This window comes from Pelodiscus sinensis, chromosome 17, assembly GCF_049634645.1.
Source record: "Pelodiscus sinensis isolate JC-2024 chromosome 17, ASM4963464v1, whole genome shotgun sequence".
Taxonomy (NCBI): domain Eukaryota; kingdom Metazoa; phylum Chordata; order Testudines; family Trionychidae; genus Pelodiscus; species Pelodiscus sinensis.
Window position 1 is genome coordinate 7,091,318 of NC_134727.1, and position 18,196 is coordinate 7,109,513.

Sequence of the window (18,196 nt, forward strand, 5' to 3'; positions counted from 1 at the left end):
GATAGCACTTTCTGGATGGCATCAAACAATTCCTGAGATTGATTCAATGGGCAAGAAATCCTATCTAAAATCTCAGTAACTGGGTGTTCATATGTTAGCAAAACTAGAAAACACAAACTTATCAGAACTAGTATCCAGTGTCAATGCAAAATATCATTCATGACCGTCAGTCATGCTTACTACACATTCAAGTTCTTGAAGTGTGATTGCTCTTTGTTTAATATGGGTCATTTTGGTAGAAGCAAATGCATAGTTCTTGGCATCTGAGAACAATTTCCTTGAATAAAAGTCTAACATGGTTAAAGAGGGATGTTATGCTCCAAAAAATCCTGTAAATAAAGCTTCAGTTTTGGTTATATGATCATTCATTTTTGGCCCATCAAGTGGGGAGATGGGGAAAGCTGCCAGCAATTCCAATTGTGTCACAGCATTGGCACAGGTCCCATGTTTCTCTATAGTGAGATGTCTTGAAATAGCCTTGTATTCACCACAACTAGGAGAAATTCCTTCTGTTATATACCCCCAAAGCAACTGTTAGTCCCTGTCTTGATTTTTATAGAAAATAGTGCTGTGCCCACCAAGACTCTTTCAAGCCTTTTCATTGCTTTTCCTTTGACTAGGTACTAGTATTTTTGTTGGCTACTACTGTTGTTTAAGTCTTTTTGCCATCTTGTAATTTCTGACCTGTATTCATCATCAACAATGATGGGCTCAATGGCCATTGGTGTCTGATGCCTCCCTTCCATCTTTCCCTGTTTAGTGCAGAGGGGCAAAGTTTCTGTAGACTAGCTCCGCACCAATCTACTATATCATCTATCCATTCTCTGTGAGGTCTGCCTCTCCTATTCAGACCATCCATTATGCCGAATACCAGGGTCTTAACTTTTCGCTTGTCGTTCATTCTGCAGATATGCCTGAATATCTGTATAACCTTCTGCAGTAGGTTCTCTTTCGGCTGTATCTTCCTATATAATTCCTCGTTGGTGACCTTCTGCATCCGTCCTATTCTCAGAATCTTTCTATAACGACTCCTCTCAAATGCCAATATCCTTCTCTTCGAATCTTTTGTTATCACCCATGTCTCACATCCGTACAACATACTGCTAAATACACACGTTTTCAAGACGATCAGCTTCATTGCTAAGCTAATTGCTTTACTTTTCCAGATCTTACCCATCACCTTCAAACTCACTCTTGCTTATTACTTAAGTTTATTTTTTAATTATGTGAGACTTTAGAACTGATATAATAGGTCTCTTCCTACGATTCTCATTTTAACACCATCATGTTGCTGCTGGTTGTGGCTTTCTCCTTGAAATTACAATGTTTGTGTGACTACTACTCAACATGATGTTCAAGATGGGTATGTGATTTTTAAGAACTCAAGAAGCGTGGAAGTCATTTAAAAAAAGATACAGAGTTGTGACTTTGCACAACAAATGAAATACAGCTTTGTGTCTCTACTTGCATGTTCATTTAAATTGTATTTTTGTTTACCCATAGTAATTGGCTCTAAACGAAGATAGCCAAGTTTACACAGGAAATGCTTATTTCAGCTAGGATGTGGAGGTATTAGGGGCCAAAGTGGCAAACTCCAGGATGGCTGGGAAATATGTGGAATTGCCAGCTCTGCAGCTGGAGTAAAACTTAACATATACTTACTGTTGACTTGATATTTTATCAAACAACAAGTATATTGTTTGATATACTTTTTGCTGACTTACAGTTACTCTTATTTTCCTTTTTTATTGGCCTAAAATTCTGAGATGTCACTAAACTCATTTGCTTCCCAGACTATCAAATCAATTACTTCAACATTAAATGGCCTCAAACAGGCGGATTGAGATTTGGTGCAGATTTCAAATGCACATATAAGCTTGATGATCAGATGGCAGAGGGATTTCTGGATGGAGTGCATATGTTTGTTAGGAGTTCCTCTTAGAGGTGTTCAAAGTGATTATTAACCGACTAAGAACTGCACTTAACTAGAACTTAGAGTTTGGATCCTGTGAGCCCCACTCTGAGTTGTGGGCCTTAGCTCCACCTAGGCACATAAGCTTGCCATATGCCATGCTTAGGAAAGTGGTCTCCTGCAGACAGTAGAGAGTTCTAAGTTTACACAATACCTAACAATGGGGAGCACATAGAGATCCAGTCCTTTGGTAGTTCTATTCACCAGTGGAAAGAAAAATTAATGCTGCTGGCAGTACAATATTGCTAAGAAGTCTCAGCAAAGTTCACGGCCCCATTTTGCAAGGTGTACACCAATACATGACAGTTGCTGCCATGAAGAACTTCAACTGCTCATTACTTCCTGCCATGCCTAGTAAATGTTGCTCATTTCAACCTAAATGTTATTCCACTCCCCTTACCTTGGCTATAGCTCTAACTTTGCTTTTTTCATTTCAACTAAAAATCAGTTAAACTGTACAAACATTTGTGAAAAGCAAATAAAGGCCAAATAGGCATGGGTTCTAATAAGTGCTTGTGAACCAAAAGTTCCACTATACATAACTCTAGCAGCCAATGATGCTGCTTTGCCATAGGTGTAGGCAGGTACGCACCATCTTTGACAAGGCCTACAAATTTTAATTAACTCTAGCAATATTTCTTTTGACACGCTGCCAGTGGTTTCAGCTTAATCAACAAGCTCTTTATTCATTTCGCTAGACTCATACAGTAAATCCACTATACCTGCACCTACTGTTAGTGATCATAATGAGTATAACAGCTCGTCTAACTTTAAAGATGGTGGGGGAAGGGGAAAGAAATGTATTGGCTAGCCTGTTAACAAATTCCTAACTGCTAGCTACATTCCTTCTCTCCAACTAATTTCTACTTTAAACTCCCTTTCCCCCACTGGTCAGAGACTGATAAATTTTTAATTTTAGAGCACAATGCAAAGTACGCTAGCTTAGTTGTTAAGGTCAGAGTATATTTGTAAGTGTCCGTTCTGGAACGTAGACCTTTTATACTTTTATATAGAAAATCCAAAAGTGTCCAGAAAAGTAAGATAAGTCAACACTAAAACCAATGGGTAGAGCAAATCATGAAGGCTATATCTACGCTGCGGGTTTTTTGCAGAAGAGAATATACAAACGGCACGCTCGTTTGCATATCTTCTACTGATTCTTTTTGTGGAAGAGGTTTTGCAGGTAAAAAGCCCCGTGTAGACCTGGCCATTTGTCAGGAAAAAACCCTTTCGTGAGTTCCTGTAAACCTTGATTATTGAGAAATAAGGGATGTTGCGAAAAAGGGTTTTTTTCCCCCACAAATGGCCACATCTACCTGAGGCTTTTTAACGGCAAAACCTCTTCCACAGAAAGAATGAAAGATACGCAAATGAGCACACCATTTGTATATCCTCTTCCGCAAAAAACCAGCAACAGACATAGCCGAAGAGATGTTTGTTCACTCCATCCACATTTTGCCTTGTTCCTAAAGGGGGTAAACTATTCTTTTCTGTTGCAATAGAACCTAGAGTCCATAATCAAGGATCATGATTCTATTGTACTAGACTCTGCACATTTTTGCCACAGACATATTTTTAGATGAATGCTTTCCAGCCTGCAGGCTTTTCAAAACGAATTCTCTTGAAATGTAGGTCTACTTTTCCGTATTGAAATGCCAGCCACTGTAGGAAGAAACTTCCTTTCTGGCCATATTGAATCACAATGGTGTGGTCTCTCACAATTTTTTTTGATATATGTAATACTAGTCACTGTCACACTAAATATTAACAAGATGGATTACATAGAAGGCCTATGCCTTTTTTCAGTTCATAGCAATTGTCAGTTGTAAAAAGTCCAGCTGAGTAAAGTTTTAAGTTTCTCAACAGTAAAGCACTAAAATTCCCAAATGGGATACATTTTTCCAACCTTGTGTAATCTGCGCAAGTGTCCCAAAATTTGAAAAGAGGGAAACGATTCCATAAATAGTGTGCAACAGTACTACTGTAGTACTGTCTACTCTCACCCATAGTACCTGAACACTTCTCAGTTAAACTCACGGTTTTTGGTGGAGGTGATGAAGTCTGTCTCTTTAAGCTCTATGGGGGTAGACACAATTGGCATTTGGATCAGTTGTCTGTTGGCCATTTCCAAGGGTTTACTTGGATCTGGGGTTTTTTGTTTGTTTTTTGTTTAATGTTGGTGGTTCGGGGAGTTAGTTTAGTTTGTTTTGGGGGACAAGGGTAAAGAGTAGAAATGGATGTAAATGTGATATTTGATATAGTGGAAAGTATTTATTGGAGGAAACATTTCCTGAAGATGAGCAGCTCCTGAATTCATCTGATATCCCGTAAGCCAGGGATGGGCAATAATTTTTGATGGGCGTGAGGGGGTGGGGCACACTCCAAGATTTTGGAAACTGGTTGAGGGCTGCACTCTTCCATGACATTAATGGAGGAGGTGCAGGGTCTGGGATGGAGGTTGGGTGCAGAAGGGAGCTTGGGGTAAGGGATTGGGGTGCAGGAGGGAGGGTGGGATCTGGGAGGGAGTTTGGGTGAAAGAGGCAGTTGTGACCTAGGCCAGGGCACTGGGGAGAAGGGGTTTGATTTGTGACCTAGGGGAGGGGACTGGGATGCAGGAGTTTGGGTTGGAGGATAGGAGGAGATTATGATCTGGGGCAGGGGATTGTGGTGCCAGATTTGGGAGGGGGTGTAGTTGAAGGAAGGGGGCAGAGGATTTGGATATATTGAGTGAGGGGGCAGAGGATTGGGGAAGGGAAGGGAAGGGCCGGGGTGCCAGAGGCAGGCTCTGGCCTGGATACTTACCAGCAAGTAGCCCAACCTGCCTGCAGAGCCAAATGCTTGCAGAGCTTAAAACATTTCTCAGCCTGCCTGTCTGCCAAAGATGCACAGCCATGTGCTTGTGTGAATAATGGAGCTGCGGGGAAGGAGGATGTGAAGCTGGCCAATGGGGTGGGAGCTACACCTGAAGCCTTTCCCTCTCTCCTCCAGGGTCACAGTTTTTAAAGAGAAATGGTCCCGCAGCCGCATTTCTGAGTGATGTGGAGGCTGTGGGGTAAGCCGGGGAGCCTGCCTGGGGCTCCCTGCTGCGTCTGTGGGCCAGATCCACTGGCTTGGTGGGCCAGATCCACTGGCTTGGTGGGCCAGATCTGGCCTGCCCTAAGCCAAAATCAGGAGACGGGGCTTGATCCATGAATAGCTTCCAAGATAAAGATCAAAGCCCATGCACTGCTGTTGTAGGGAGACTGGAAACCTACAAGGGTGTAGAGCAAGTGGCATATGGAGTTATGCTCACAACAGATTAAATCCTGAAGATGGAAGGCAGCCACAATGGTATTGGCCCTACCTATTCAGTGCCACAGGCAGTGACTGCATTAATCCCATCTGGTAGTACTTGGGAGATGCTTCTCTGAACCCAACTCCCTATCTGGGCCAAGTTTGCTAGTGAACTGGAGGGGAGAAGGTGTTCTGAGACAGTGCTGCCTGGTCACCCAAGCATAGCGATGAGTCAACCAGGAACCGGAGAACTCCCACCACTCGGACAAACAGAGGCTCTCTATGCTCTCACTTCTGAGGGGGAACCTGCATTCTGGCTTGTTATTCCAAGCCCTTTTCCCTTTACTGAAGCTCTGCCTGGGTTGCATTTGAACCAGCTGTTGTTCATCTGGGAGCTATCGCTTGAGCAAGTGGCCTGGCTTGCATGGGTGGAGAGATACCGAGGAGTGTCGCTGACATAGCTGCAGCTGAGCTTTTGGCAGTGCAAGCGGCCATGGAAAAGCAGTGGGAAGTCAGGATCAGGCGGGTGACAAATGGCAGTTACTAGTCCTGCTCTAGGCCCTGCAGGAAACCAAGGGTGGGAGGAGCTGCTCTGCTGCCATCTACTGTTGTTGACGTGGGTTAAAATAATCTTGTGGGGCTGTTGTGGAGGGGGCCAGCTGAGGGTCGTCAAGCTCCACCCCGCCCCTGTTTATGTTTCTGTACAGATCCAGGAAGTGGGGGAGGAGAGCTGCCGGGACACGGTCTCTCAGAGATAGCTTTCTGTGACTGGGGCAGGCTCATGGGGGCACGAAACAGCCAGCCCAGGTGTTGAGGCCTGAGTCCCATACCTGCATAGGCATTTGCATCACTCACATTCCTCAGACGCATGAACTGAATCCACTTGCCCTTTCTGCAGTTATACAAGGGGAGGGTATTATAGCCACTTTGGGCCAATGATCTATTTGCAGAAGTCTAAGATGCATCCAGGCTCCCCAAACTGGAGACCATCTGACAATACATGTCACCCATTTATAAAACACACATAAAACCGGCAGATCAGCAAACACCTCATTTCCCTCCCACTCTCACCCGCCTTCTCAGGAAAGGTTTGCACAAGTACAGAGCCTTCGGATCTGCCTACACTCCAAACAAATCCCACATTTGCTGACTTGGATTAAAACTTAGTTTAACAGGTTGAGGGGAGCATGGGGTTGAGCTTGAATTCTTTGTGTCTTTGCTGCTACTTGAAACCTGACTTAACGAGAGTGGGGTAGCTAACCTCAGTTTAGGGATGTAAAATCCCATTTAATTGATTATCTAGTAAACATGGATCTTTATACTACATCAAAGTCTCCCATGGAATGGAGACACTAGCCCCAGCCAGCACCGCTACTCAGAAGCCACCTCTCCAGGAGCCAGGTAGAGTTTAACCGATAACATTAGCAGATTAAACACTAACATGCTGAGTGGGGAGAAGGGAGGCTCCGAAAGAAAAAGGTTGAAAACTCCTGCCCTAAGACATCCAGGCCTTAAACAGCTAAAACTACCTACAGAAATAAAAAGGCAGGTAGTGCACACCTGGGCTGTGTCTAGACTGGCATGATTTTCCGGAAATGCTTTTAACGGAAAAGTTTTCCATTAAAAGCATTTTTGGAAAAGAGCGTCTAGCTTGGCACGGACGCTTTTCCGCAAAAGCGCTTTTTGCGGCAAAGTGTCCGTGGCCAATCTAGACGCGCTTTTGAGCAAAAAAGCCTCGATCACCATTTTCGTGATCGGGGCTTTTTTGAGCAAAACAAATCTCAGCTGTCTACACTGGCCCTTTTGCACAAAAGGGACTTTTGCCCGAATGGGAGCAGCATAGTATTTCTGCAAAAAGCACTGATTTCTTACAGTAGGAAGTCAGTGCTTTTGCGGAAATTCAAGCGGCCAGTGTAGACAGCTGGCAAGTTTTTCCGGAAAAGCAGCTGATTTTCCGGAAAAACTGGCCAGTCTAGACACAGCCCTGATGTAAAGGAGTGCAGTTAACATCACTATTCTGAAGTGCATTTCACGTTAATTGGATATGCCCCTGTTCCTGCAACAGTCCCAACCTTTTGAGTCAAGTGATGAGAAGAACAGCTTTCACTGTTTAATAAAAAGACCCCCAAAACCCCATGATCTAGCTTTGTATGATTGCTGGGAAGGAAAACTTGAAAACTGATTTAGCTGGGCTTGGACTTGGTCCTGCTTTGAGCAGGAGCGGGGTTGAACTAGATCAGCCATAGGCCAGCCACAGATAGTGAGTGGGCTGCGTGAGTGGCTCTCCATCTCAGTGAGCTACAAGATTGAAATCAGGGTTGTGCAGTAATAATGACCCCAAGAATAAGATTAAATACATTACACTGGATTCTCCTTTCTCATGCCTTTGCAATACAAAGTGATCCACTCTTAGAGGCAAGTTAAATTGCTGGCAAAAGTAACATACAGAAGCAGAGGGACTGCCTGGCTCTCCCAGTGTTATGTGCAAGGAGTATGCACTTCATGCGTGCCCTTGCTTTAAATGTGTCACTTCTCATTTCTACTCAACCCTCCAGATCCTGCCCCTGCTCCACCCCTTCTCTCAAATCTCTACCCGGGCTCTTCCCTGCTTCCTCCCCTGAGTGCACCCCATCCCTTCACCCCTTCCCTCTCAGCATTGCTTGAGTGCCATGAATCAGCTGCTTCATGCCCCACTCCTGCTCCCCTTCTCCCTCCCAGAGCTTAAATGGTGCGAATCAGCTGATTCTCAGCACTCCCAAGTGCTGGGAGAGAGGGAGAGAAGTAGATGAGCACACAACCCCCAGCATGGGAGTCATGGGGGAAGAAATCGGGGGGGGGGGGGCAGAAGGTGCGCACAGAACCCCAAAAGGCTGCACGTGGCTCATGGGCTGCAGGTTGCCAATCACTGGACTAGATGACCTCCTGAAGTCTCTTTCAACCTAATCTTCTATGATGAATCTATGACATTTGACAGGCTAATGGTTCAGAACAGTCAATGATTATAAATTTCAGTTAACTTAAAAAAGTCATTGGTTCTTAAGCGCCAGCCATGCACAAGGACCCTATTAGGCGACACACTGAGCAAACATGGAAAAGGCCGCCTAGCACGTTGCACTAACTTGCCTTTTCAAAGATCTTAAGGCACATAAACTAAGGAAGTCTCTGCATTGAATATGTTATCATTGTACAATTTTGCACTGTACAATGGTCTCAAATTTTGGTGAGGAACAAATTAGGGGATATGCATCACACAACGAGGCCCTGATGCATAAAGGGTGCCTTTAGGTGCTATCAGTATCATAATGGAAATACCAATCTTTGAGTCTTGATTGTATAGCTATAGCGTGCAACTAGATCCAAAAGAATACATTCCTTTGTGGCTGAATTTTAGTTCAGCTATCCTATTAAAACTTACAAGAAAAGTTTCCTTATCCTTTATGAATGGCCTTAAAATGTAGGGATGTGATCAGCATTATATACATTACAGTGTTATGTTCCCTGGGGCTCAGGGTGGAAACTAAGGCAGGAGCACTGGGGGCCAAAGCCTGAGTCCAGAGCCACCTAGAGCTGTGGTCAAAGTCCCAGTTGCCTGGTGTCACCTCTTACTCCCTCTGTTATTCCTCCAGAACCCCTGAGGAAGTCAGGCCCAAGTGCAATATCCTCTGCTTGAGTGTGATGTATTTCCTTTTTTAGACATACCAATAGCAGCATTACATCTACTTATAGCCCCTCCGCGAGGACTAAGAGGCTACACTGGTTGCTTCTTGTGCAAGAACATCTTGCACAAGGGTTCTTGTGTAAGAAGTCTTGTGCAAGAAAACGTCCACACTACCATGTGCGAGCTGTGCTTTGGTGCAAGAGCACCCATGGCAGTGTGGACGCTCTCCTGAGCAAGAAAGCTCTGATGGCCATTTTAGCCATAGGACTTTCTTGCACAAGAAATCCCTGTGAAGCATCCACACTGCCCTCTTGCGCAAGAGGGCTTAAACCTGTTAAAAAAAGAGCGTAGCTCTTCCGCAAGAAGCCCTCTCTTAGCACGCCGTACTGTAAATTTCCTTGCGCAAGAGCAGGTGGCAGTGTGGACGCTCTGAGGATTCTTGCGCAAGAATGGCCATACTTGCGCAAGAAGCTGTGAGTGTAGACATAGCCACAGGGTATGTCTACCCAGCAGCATTATTTTGGACTAACGACCGTTATTCCAAAATAACAATGCGAGCATCTACACAACAGTTCTGCTATTTCAAAATAAATTTGAAATAACAGGTGGCTTATTCTGACTCTGTAAACCTGATTCCATGAGGAATAATGCCTAGTTCGGAATAGCAGGTATGTGGACACTCCCTTGCTGCTATTTCAAAATAGCGTCTCCCCAGGGCCATTCAAAATAATTACTCCCCAGGGTTTCCTGAGGCTCTAAACCCAGCCTCCACATTAGGGAAGCCTGCCTCAGATTAATTTTGAGGCTTCCCTGTAGTGTAGACGTGCAATTTTGAAGTAAGCTATTTTGGAGTATTTATTCCGGAGTAGCTTATTTCGAAATAGGCAGGCAGTGTAGACGTAGGGCTGTGGGAGACCTAGGGCAGCAGCTGCCCTGCTTGCTACCGCTTGGCCTGCTGGAGCCCCTAACCTAGCTGGGGCAGAGCTAACAACCCGTGTTTATGGGCGAACCCCGAGCTGGAGCTCCAGGAGCGATGCAGGCAGACAGCAGCGGGGGGCGCTGTGCCCTGCCCGCCTGGGGGCTGGAGCTAACCCCGGCTGCCGGCCTGGGGGGTACGCGGAGGCGGCGGGCAGCCGAGCGCTCTGCAGGCGTCCCGGCTCCGCCGTGCGCCCCTCTGGCCACCAGAGGGAAGCACGAGAGTGAGAACCGGAGGCAACAAAAGGCGGCGAGGTGCCTGGCGGGGGAGACACTGGGGGCGCTGGGCAGGGGGCGGCAGCGTCGCCGGGCGCTTTGGGGGGCGCTGCGGCACGTTCCTGCCTGGACCCCAAGGCGGGGCGGCCGCCCGCGCGGGGCCCCCGAGCCGCGGCGCTGCGGGGCAGGCGGAGCCCTTACCTGCGCCCCCCGGCGCGGAGAGCGCTCCCGGGACAGGGGCCATCGCTCCGGGGCCAATCCGGCTGCGAAACTTCGCCCCCCCCCCCCCGCCCCTCTCCGCCTAAAGTTCAGAACTTTGCCGACGTCAGGCGCTCGGCAGCCAATGGGAGCGTGCGCTGATATTTTGGGAGGGGGAGGAGTGGCCCCCATGGCTCGGGTGCCTGCCTGGCCGCCGGGCGCGCAGTGAATGGGAAGGCGGCGGTCGTGGGAGCCGCGTCCGGTGCCTGCTGATCCCGGGGCTCTGCATCCGCCGCCCCCCTCGGTGCTGGCCTGGCATGGGCGCGGAGAAGGGGCAGGAGCCAGGGACTGAGCCGCCTGCGGCGGGAGCGCGCTGAGACCCCCGCGATCGCCTCCCCCAGCGGTTACCTGCCCTGCCAGGTTGGGCGATGCGCAGCGGGGCGGGGGCTGCTTGCCGGACCCCCTGATGGACGGTGGGCTGGTTCCCTGCACTCCCCGCTCCTCTCGCCTCCGGCTGCAGCGCTGCTGAGCTCCCCGCCTGCCGGCCGGACTGCCAGACCGCGCGGGGAGCCCGAAAGGCGAAAGGCACCGCTGCGCGCCCCCAGCTGCCCCTGGAAGATTGGCCGCTGCGGCGGGCGCAGAGGATGGCAGGAGCGGGCTCTCGCGGGCGGTGCTGAGAGCCCCGCGCTGCCAGTGGCGCGCTCTCCGCGGAGTTTTCCCTCTCTGAGGACGGGCTGCCTGCGCGCCCCTTCGCGCCCCGGGGTGACGGGAAGAGGAGACCATGGTGTCCGTCGGGAGCGGCGCGTCCCTGTGGCTGGGAGTGCTTCTGGGCGTCTGGAGCTCCGGCGCTTGGCTGCCTGTCGGGGGGTGCCCCAGCAAATGTACCTGCTCTGCCTCCAACGTGGATTGTCACGGGCTGGGACTGAAAACGGTGCCGCGGGGCATCCCCAGGAATGCGGAGCGGCTGTAAGTAGCGCGCGCAGGCTTCCCGGGGGCTTGCGGGAGCGCTCTGGGTGAGGGGCCTCCCGGGGACACCTGGGCGCAGACTCCCGGAGCTGCTCTCCCGGAGCACGGACGCAGCAGGGAGGGGAGAGGAAGGGTTCGGGACTGGCAGGCGCTCTGGCCGGTGCGCTGCCCTCAACCCGGTGTGTCAGCATCTTGTCTCCTGCAGCTGCCCCAGCTGAACATCGCGCGGGCTTAGGTGTTGCAGGACTTGGCCAAGGGCTTCAGAACTCGGCTGGGGCACTGGCAGGGGTTAGCACTGGAAACAGGCCAGGAGTTGATCTGGGTGCTTTCACCTGGAGAGCCTAGTATTGCTTCCTTCTTGCTTTGTTTCCCAGCAGGATGACTGCATTCCCATGGAAACCTCACCCGCTGGCAGAAATAAAGCAATAGGTTGCCTTAAAACAATCTCTGGCTTCTGTCTTCCACTGACAGAGCAAGGCAATACTGCAGGGAAGCCTGTCACTTAGTCCTTAACTTCCCTTCTGCTATATCCCAGATATTGCTGGATGGCGGGATATTGCAGACAGCAGGAGCTGTAATAGGGGAGTGCAGCAGGAGTGAGGGGGCCTGTGCTTGCTGTGTGACCATACACCATCAATGCATGCTTCATTTGCCACCTGGAGGGTAAAGTTTCTGTGTGGATGAGAAAGCTGAGGCAGTCTTAAATGAACTTTGAATGGAATGCTGGTTACCCCAGTGCATATGGCAAATAAACATTCAAAAATAAGTAAAACGGAAAAGTGTCAGATTGAAGATTTGACCAAAGGTCATTGCAGCTCCACATTGAGAGGCCAATGATAAGCAGTTTTAACATTTGAAAATTCAGCTGTCCCATACAAAATATACTTTGAGGGTTTGAAACTAGTCTGCAGATAACACAGTCCAGTAGGGACTGACTGCTAAGGGAGTCAGTTTATGTAGAGAAAGCTCAGAACCTTAAACTAAGCAAAAAAGTTTTCATGGGCACAAACTCAAAGGCTAAGTTTCAACCCAGGATGAATTGTTATGAAGGTCATTAATGCTTCCAAAAAGGCAACTCATAATGGAAATATTAGCAGCCCTTTGATGATAGCAGTTTGGGTGTCTTACAAACCACACAACTTCCCATCTTCCATACTTGGCAATCCAGCAGTACGTTGTAATTTCACACAAAGACCATTTTAACACCAACTGAGCAGATGAATTTGGAAAGGATTAACATCCATTGTTGCATACAAACTCTGGTTTGGAACTTGACACACTGTTTAACAGTAGCCTGGGAATTTAGAGAATACAGGCCAACCTGGTAGCAGAACAGAGTCAACAACAGTAACGCTAGGTCTATATACTACCCTAAATTCATATGCCATGGGCAAATCATAAACGTGGTAGTGAGGTGTTCCTATTCTGTATGCAAGACTAAAGAGATAGAAGCAGAAAGGAGTTAAATTTGGGCTAGAAATAAGGTGTAAATATTCACAATAAGGTATTTGACCTTCGTAAGAACTTACCAGGGGCATGGTGAATTCACAATCACTTACGACATCCATCTTTGACTTAGACTTTTCTAAACTATATGTTCTAGCTCAGTCACAAGATATGGGCTTAGTGCAGGTATTACTGGGTAAAAATTAATGGCTTGTGCTACGCCAGAGGTTGGGCTAAATTATAATGGTCCCTCCTGGCCATAAATTCTATGACTCTATCTGCATGAACAAGTGTGTAATATAGTAGAATTATAGAAGAAGGAACTGTGTACACTAAGTAGTTGTAATATTCATGATAAATCATGAAAATCTAAAGTTTTAGTCTTTTACAACACATTAGTCTTTCAGCTGATTTCCTTAAAATAGGTTGATAAAACTTTGAAGAATCTAACTTACTTTGGAAATAAAACTATTGAAAACCATATTGTGGAAAATGAATCTCATTGCTGTAAAACTGTACTGAGGATGATCTTTGTTACAACGCATAAATGGAGAGCTTCTTAAGTTATTAATGTGTAGAACCTAAAATAGCAGGCTATTAACTTGCCAGTATTCACTCAGGCGTAGAATTAACCGATAGCTTGTGAATGTAGCGGTTCAGACAGCACTATAATAAGTTTTGGGGAATGTCTAGATATATATTAGAGTTCATATTTTTGCTAATGCATCTATTCTGATTATTACTTATGAATTCATCAGCTCTGTAACTCATTCTCTCATTTTTCTGCCTATTAAATGCCTGTTTTCTGTTAACTTAGTCATAAATATTCTATGTATTCAATAATTGCTCAGGGCTTGAAATGTGCTGTTAGAATCTCAATACAGTAGACTTCCGATAATCCAAAACCTTTGGGACCTGGGTAGTGCCGGATTATTGGATGTGCTGGACTATCAGGAGGTCCTATAAACTGGTTATATATATACTGTATACAGTATATACTGTATATAAAGTGTTTTTAACCCTTTTTATTGTATGTGCTGTATACAGTATACTGTAATGTTTCAGTTTTTTTAACCCTTTTTTACCCTTTTTGCTCGGTTCAGCTGCTGCCGCTGCTGCCTTGTGACTTGGTTTTTGCCGAAGGTCACTCACTAGGCTCTTGCCATTTTGATACCAGACTATCGGAAGTGCCATACAATTGGAGGCTGGATTATCGGAGTTTTACACTATATTGTGGAGCCACCATAGACAGTGACTCTCAATCTTAACTTTTCCTGTGAAACTCCAGTGCCCACGAAAGGGTCTGTTTGCCTGAGAAATGACAAGTGAAACTTGAATAGAGTGACTGGATACAGGCACTACATCACTTGGTTCTGAGTGCTCCCTTGCGTCTGTTAATTCTGTGCATGACATACACTGCCTTGATTTGTAGACATTCTACTATTTTGCTTAATGTACTGACTAATAATAAAACAAGGTTAACTAGATGTGTAATGATAATGCTATCATCCAGGTCAGAAAATAAATAGCTGCAGTTTGTAAGATACCTTGGAAAATGTTCTTGTGAGTTTTTTTTATGGCTACTTGCATGCCATTGTACTTTACTTTGTAGAAAGAGAGGTTTTTCTCCTTTCTGCACCCAGGTAAGATATAGGCTGAAGATGTCAGTTGTGCCTTGTTTTCATTTGAAATTGACAATAGATGTATCGAGATCACTTAAAATACCAAGCTTTTAAAACTCTGGTTGTGCATACCTTCCAGAATGTTTGGTCTATTGCAACCAGGCTAAATATTATCTTAATTTTTGTTTTTAAATGAAACCAAATGAGAATAAATTTAAAATGTAATGTTACGGAGATCTGGAGAAAAGCTTTACACCGAAGAAATTGGTTCTTTACTTTTGTGCTAAAAAGTAATGAGCACAATTCTACTTCTATCTAGAGAAATGCAAAGTCACTAGAGTTTTTTAGTATTGTAAAATCGCTGCTTTGACAGTTTTTTAATAATGAATGTGAAACTTATGCTTTTTTTTCAATGTCTGGAAATTGCTTCTCTTGGAAAGAAAAGTGGTGGTGGTAACTCTTTCCAAGTGCCGCAATCTGCAGAGCAACCAGTGGTCACCAAGATGATATAATCCTGAGGAAAATTGGACTAAACTTTTTACAATTTAATGTTCCATTGTCAATTGTAAAAAATGGCAGTATCAAATGCAGAGTATAAGCATGCTTGCATTTTACATAGTTAGCACATTTTATGTTAGCCTTCTTCCCTTAAAAGTCTAGTGTAAATTTAATTTATGCTAGCAGTGTTACATGCAAAATTAAACAAACACAACAGAGATTTCAGTGTAATGGATCCATACAGCAAAGATATGGCTAAATGCAGAGGGAATGAATGACATTTGAAACAAAAATATTTGCCATGAAGCACAAAGTAAATAGATGTTGAGTTTGCCTTTTGTACTATAAAAGGAACCTAAAAATGTAATTCTCCTTTTACCCAAAACCTCAGACAAGAATATTCAACAAAATGAATATTTTGAATATTTAGAAATGGGCTCTAAAATATGGATTTTGGACTTTTTAAAAAACTGATGCTTCTTAAAGAAATTTTTTACATGAACGTGTATACCAGTAGCATAGGCAAAGCCTGGCTTAACTTCTTACTTTATTTTTTCACATCACTACATGCTGGTAAACTTATTTAAACAAACATTTAGTCTTTGCAGATGGCATAACAAAATCTTGAAAATGGAATGTAATCACTTTACAAGCACCCTAAATAATGGAGAAAATTACGGGTTTAAAAAAATATAACAGCCTTTAGCAACTAGCTAAGCACTATGGTCAACTTCTGTAGAGAGCAGTCACTGTACCGAAAACAGTAAATAGTGATATATATGGCTCCAATGAAGGATTATTATAGCTCCAGTGAACTAAGCAAACATTAGTTATTTAGAAATTACATAGCACATGTCAGGATGTACTTCGCAGTCAGCTTTTTGGATGTATCTTACTTTACCAAAATTTTCTATAGGACTATATTTGGTTAACTAACTGAGCTGGTATGCTGTAATCAGTTTCTACCGTCATTTCCATACACAATTTCATATTCTCTTTTTTTTTCAGTGGAACATTGACTGGCTGTCCCATGTCATAAAGAGGGAGCTAGTTCTATAGTTAAAACCTTCAGTTGTACAGATAAAATCATTCCCACAGTCAATATGTTTTGTGACATGCTAGTACTCATATGTAATTATTTCCTTATTGGAAAATGTCTTTAGCTTCTTTGCTGGTTCGTTAATTTACCTTTTATACAAGGTTCACAAAATCATCATATGACAATAACCTAAACAATTGACTCTTGACATGCATTTGTGTAGGGAACTGACTTGTCTTCTAATTTTGGTTTTGGAAATTGCTTGTAATCTAGTTACAGCGTAACTCATGCTTTCCTTTTGTAGCTGGTGAAGAGAGAGTCCACTGTTGTATCTCTTTGGTTTCCTCTGAGCCAACTGTTCTCAACTGCTGGTGCACGGGACTGGCATCAGGCCGTAAACCCCTGACTGCCAGTCCGTGGCATATTGCCAGGCCATGCCTCCAGCTGGGCTCTGCTGGGGAGCACAGCAGTGTTCCCTGTGTGTGCCTGCATGACGTGCACCAAGCATCTGCGGCCTGCCTACCTCCTCAGCAGAGCAACGCAGTGGCTGCACATCTGCTCTGGGGTGGGGCCACATGGCAGGTGGCTGCCCCGCCCCACAGCAGATGAGCAGCAGGTGGCTGGTGGCTGCTTTGGTGGTCCCAGCTGGGGCCGTGTAGCCAGAGCCAGAGCTGCGGGGAAGAGAGGTGTGAGGGGTCACATTGGTGGGTGGGTGGGTGGGGGGGTAGAGCTGACACTGTGGGGCACTAGGGCCAGGGCTAGTAGTGTGGGGGCTGGCACTGGGGAGCTATGGAGCTGGGGCTAATAGTGGGACTATAGAGGCATTGGTGGGGTTGGGTGCAGTGGCAGTCTGGAAATAGGGGTAGGGTCTGGTGGCGGGAGGCTCTAAGACTTAAGGGGCGGTGGGCTGGTGGAGCTGAAGCTATTCAGGACAGACCATGTCAAACAATTACAGTGTTAAACTTACTTTAATTAGAAATGTAGATCTATAAAGAAGTTTGGTAGACTTTAATGCTTATAAATCTTTGATTTCAAAGCATTTAAGTTAGTCAGCCCATTTTTACAATTGGGGAGACTGAAGTTAGGGTGACGAGATGCAAGCATGAAAGATTGGGGCACTTTTTCGAGAGGGGAAATATTGTTGTATATATAAGACAAAGCCCCTAATCTTGGGAGGTCCTGATAATGGCATGATATCTGTTCACCGTAACTGAGGCATGTGTGAATTGACTGGTGGACTGTGTCACAGCCACTACTGGTCTCATTGGACCATGTAATACCCGTAAACTCCAAATCAAAGATACTTAAGATTGAGAAAAAGCCAAAATTTTTACATCGAGCTCCATTTGAGCACATCTGGTTCCCCCACAGTCAATGTCTCCTCCTTCTCATGTTAAGTAGGAAGCCGTTTTGTTTGTTAATTTTTTGTTTTATTGTTCTGGATTGTTAGAGCAAAGGTTTTTTTCCCTGCTCTCTGTAGCAAGGCTGCTCACTCTGCTACACTTGAGTAGCAATTCAAGGCTGTCGATATTTAGGAGCACTTTGGAAGTTTAGTCATCAGCACATGATGGAATTTTTTCATGTGGTCTGGGGTTTCTGTTGTACACATATATTATTGTGGTGTTCTTGGCCTGAGCGAATGGAGCTGCTGAGGTCCCACTGGCTTGTAATGGTTTTCAGCTTACTCAGCTTTGTTTGTCACATCACTTTCTCCAGGCTCCTTTCTCTAATACTTCTGCATTACCGCACCAGACGGAAGCCTGGCGTGGACGGGGGGAGCAGCTGGAAGGCAGGGCCATGATCGTGTGATTGCACAGAAGCTTGCCCGGGAAATTGCTGGAAGTCCCAGCCACTCCCCCTGCCCTGGCTAGGCTTCTGAAGCACCCAGAGCAGTGACCGCGGGCCCGCCCATCAGCTGGGACTCCCAGGCTGGAAGGCGGGGCCGCCATCGGCACTGGGAGCCTGTGATTCCACAGAACCCTGCCGGGGGCGGGGGTAGAAGCTAGGAGTCCGCGCCAGCCAGGCTTCTGCGCAATCACAGGCTCCCAGTACCGATGGTGTCCGGTATTTTTTGCGAGACCATCTGGCAACCCTAGCGACAGAAATAGTTTGTGTTTAGAAGACTTGGTTATGTAAAGCCCTGATCAGAAAATAATCTTAGCAGAGAAGCTTGATTTTACTCCCTCGTCTTTGCCTTCCTAATGTGGACTTCTCATGTGTATATAGGAACACATTTGCATGTTTGCTGCATGCATGTTTGCCGGATCATGGTCTCACTCTATTATAGTTTCTTATTGTCTTAAGCAGTGGTTCTTAACCTTACTGCAGCCTGC

At 45.8% G+C, this 18,196-nt stretch overlaps 1 protein-coding gene and 1 long non-coding RNA gene across 2 annotated transcripts in view; one reads left to right on the forward strand and one right to left on the reverse strand.

Annotated features, from left to right (window-relative positions):
• The window catches only part of LOC106731478 (uncharacterized), a 146,309-nt gene extending 135,951 nt beyond the window's left edge, over positions 1 to 10,358 (reverse strand). Inside the window, exon 1 of the long non-coding RNA XR_012896299.1 lies at positions 10,296 to 10,358. This is a non-coding gene — a long non-coding RNA (uncharacterized LOC106731478). The remainder of the gene's footprint in view (positions 1 to 10,295) is intronic.
• Positions 10,359 to 10,365: 7 nt separating this feature from the next.
• The window catches only part of SLIT3 (slit guidance ligand 3), a 795,269-nt gene continuing 787,438 nt past the window's right edge, over positions 10,366 to 18,196 (forward strand). The window contains exon 1 of the mRNA XM_006115755.4: positions 10,366 to 11,258. Coding sequence (XP_006115817.1) covers positions 11,074 to 11,258 — 185 coding nt within the window. The 5' untranslated portion in view covers positions 10,366 to 11,073. The remainder of the gene's footprint in view (positions 11,259 to 18,196) is intronic.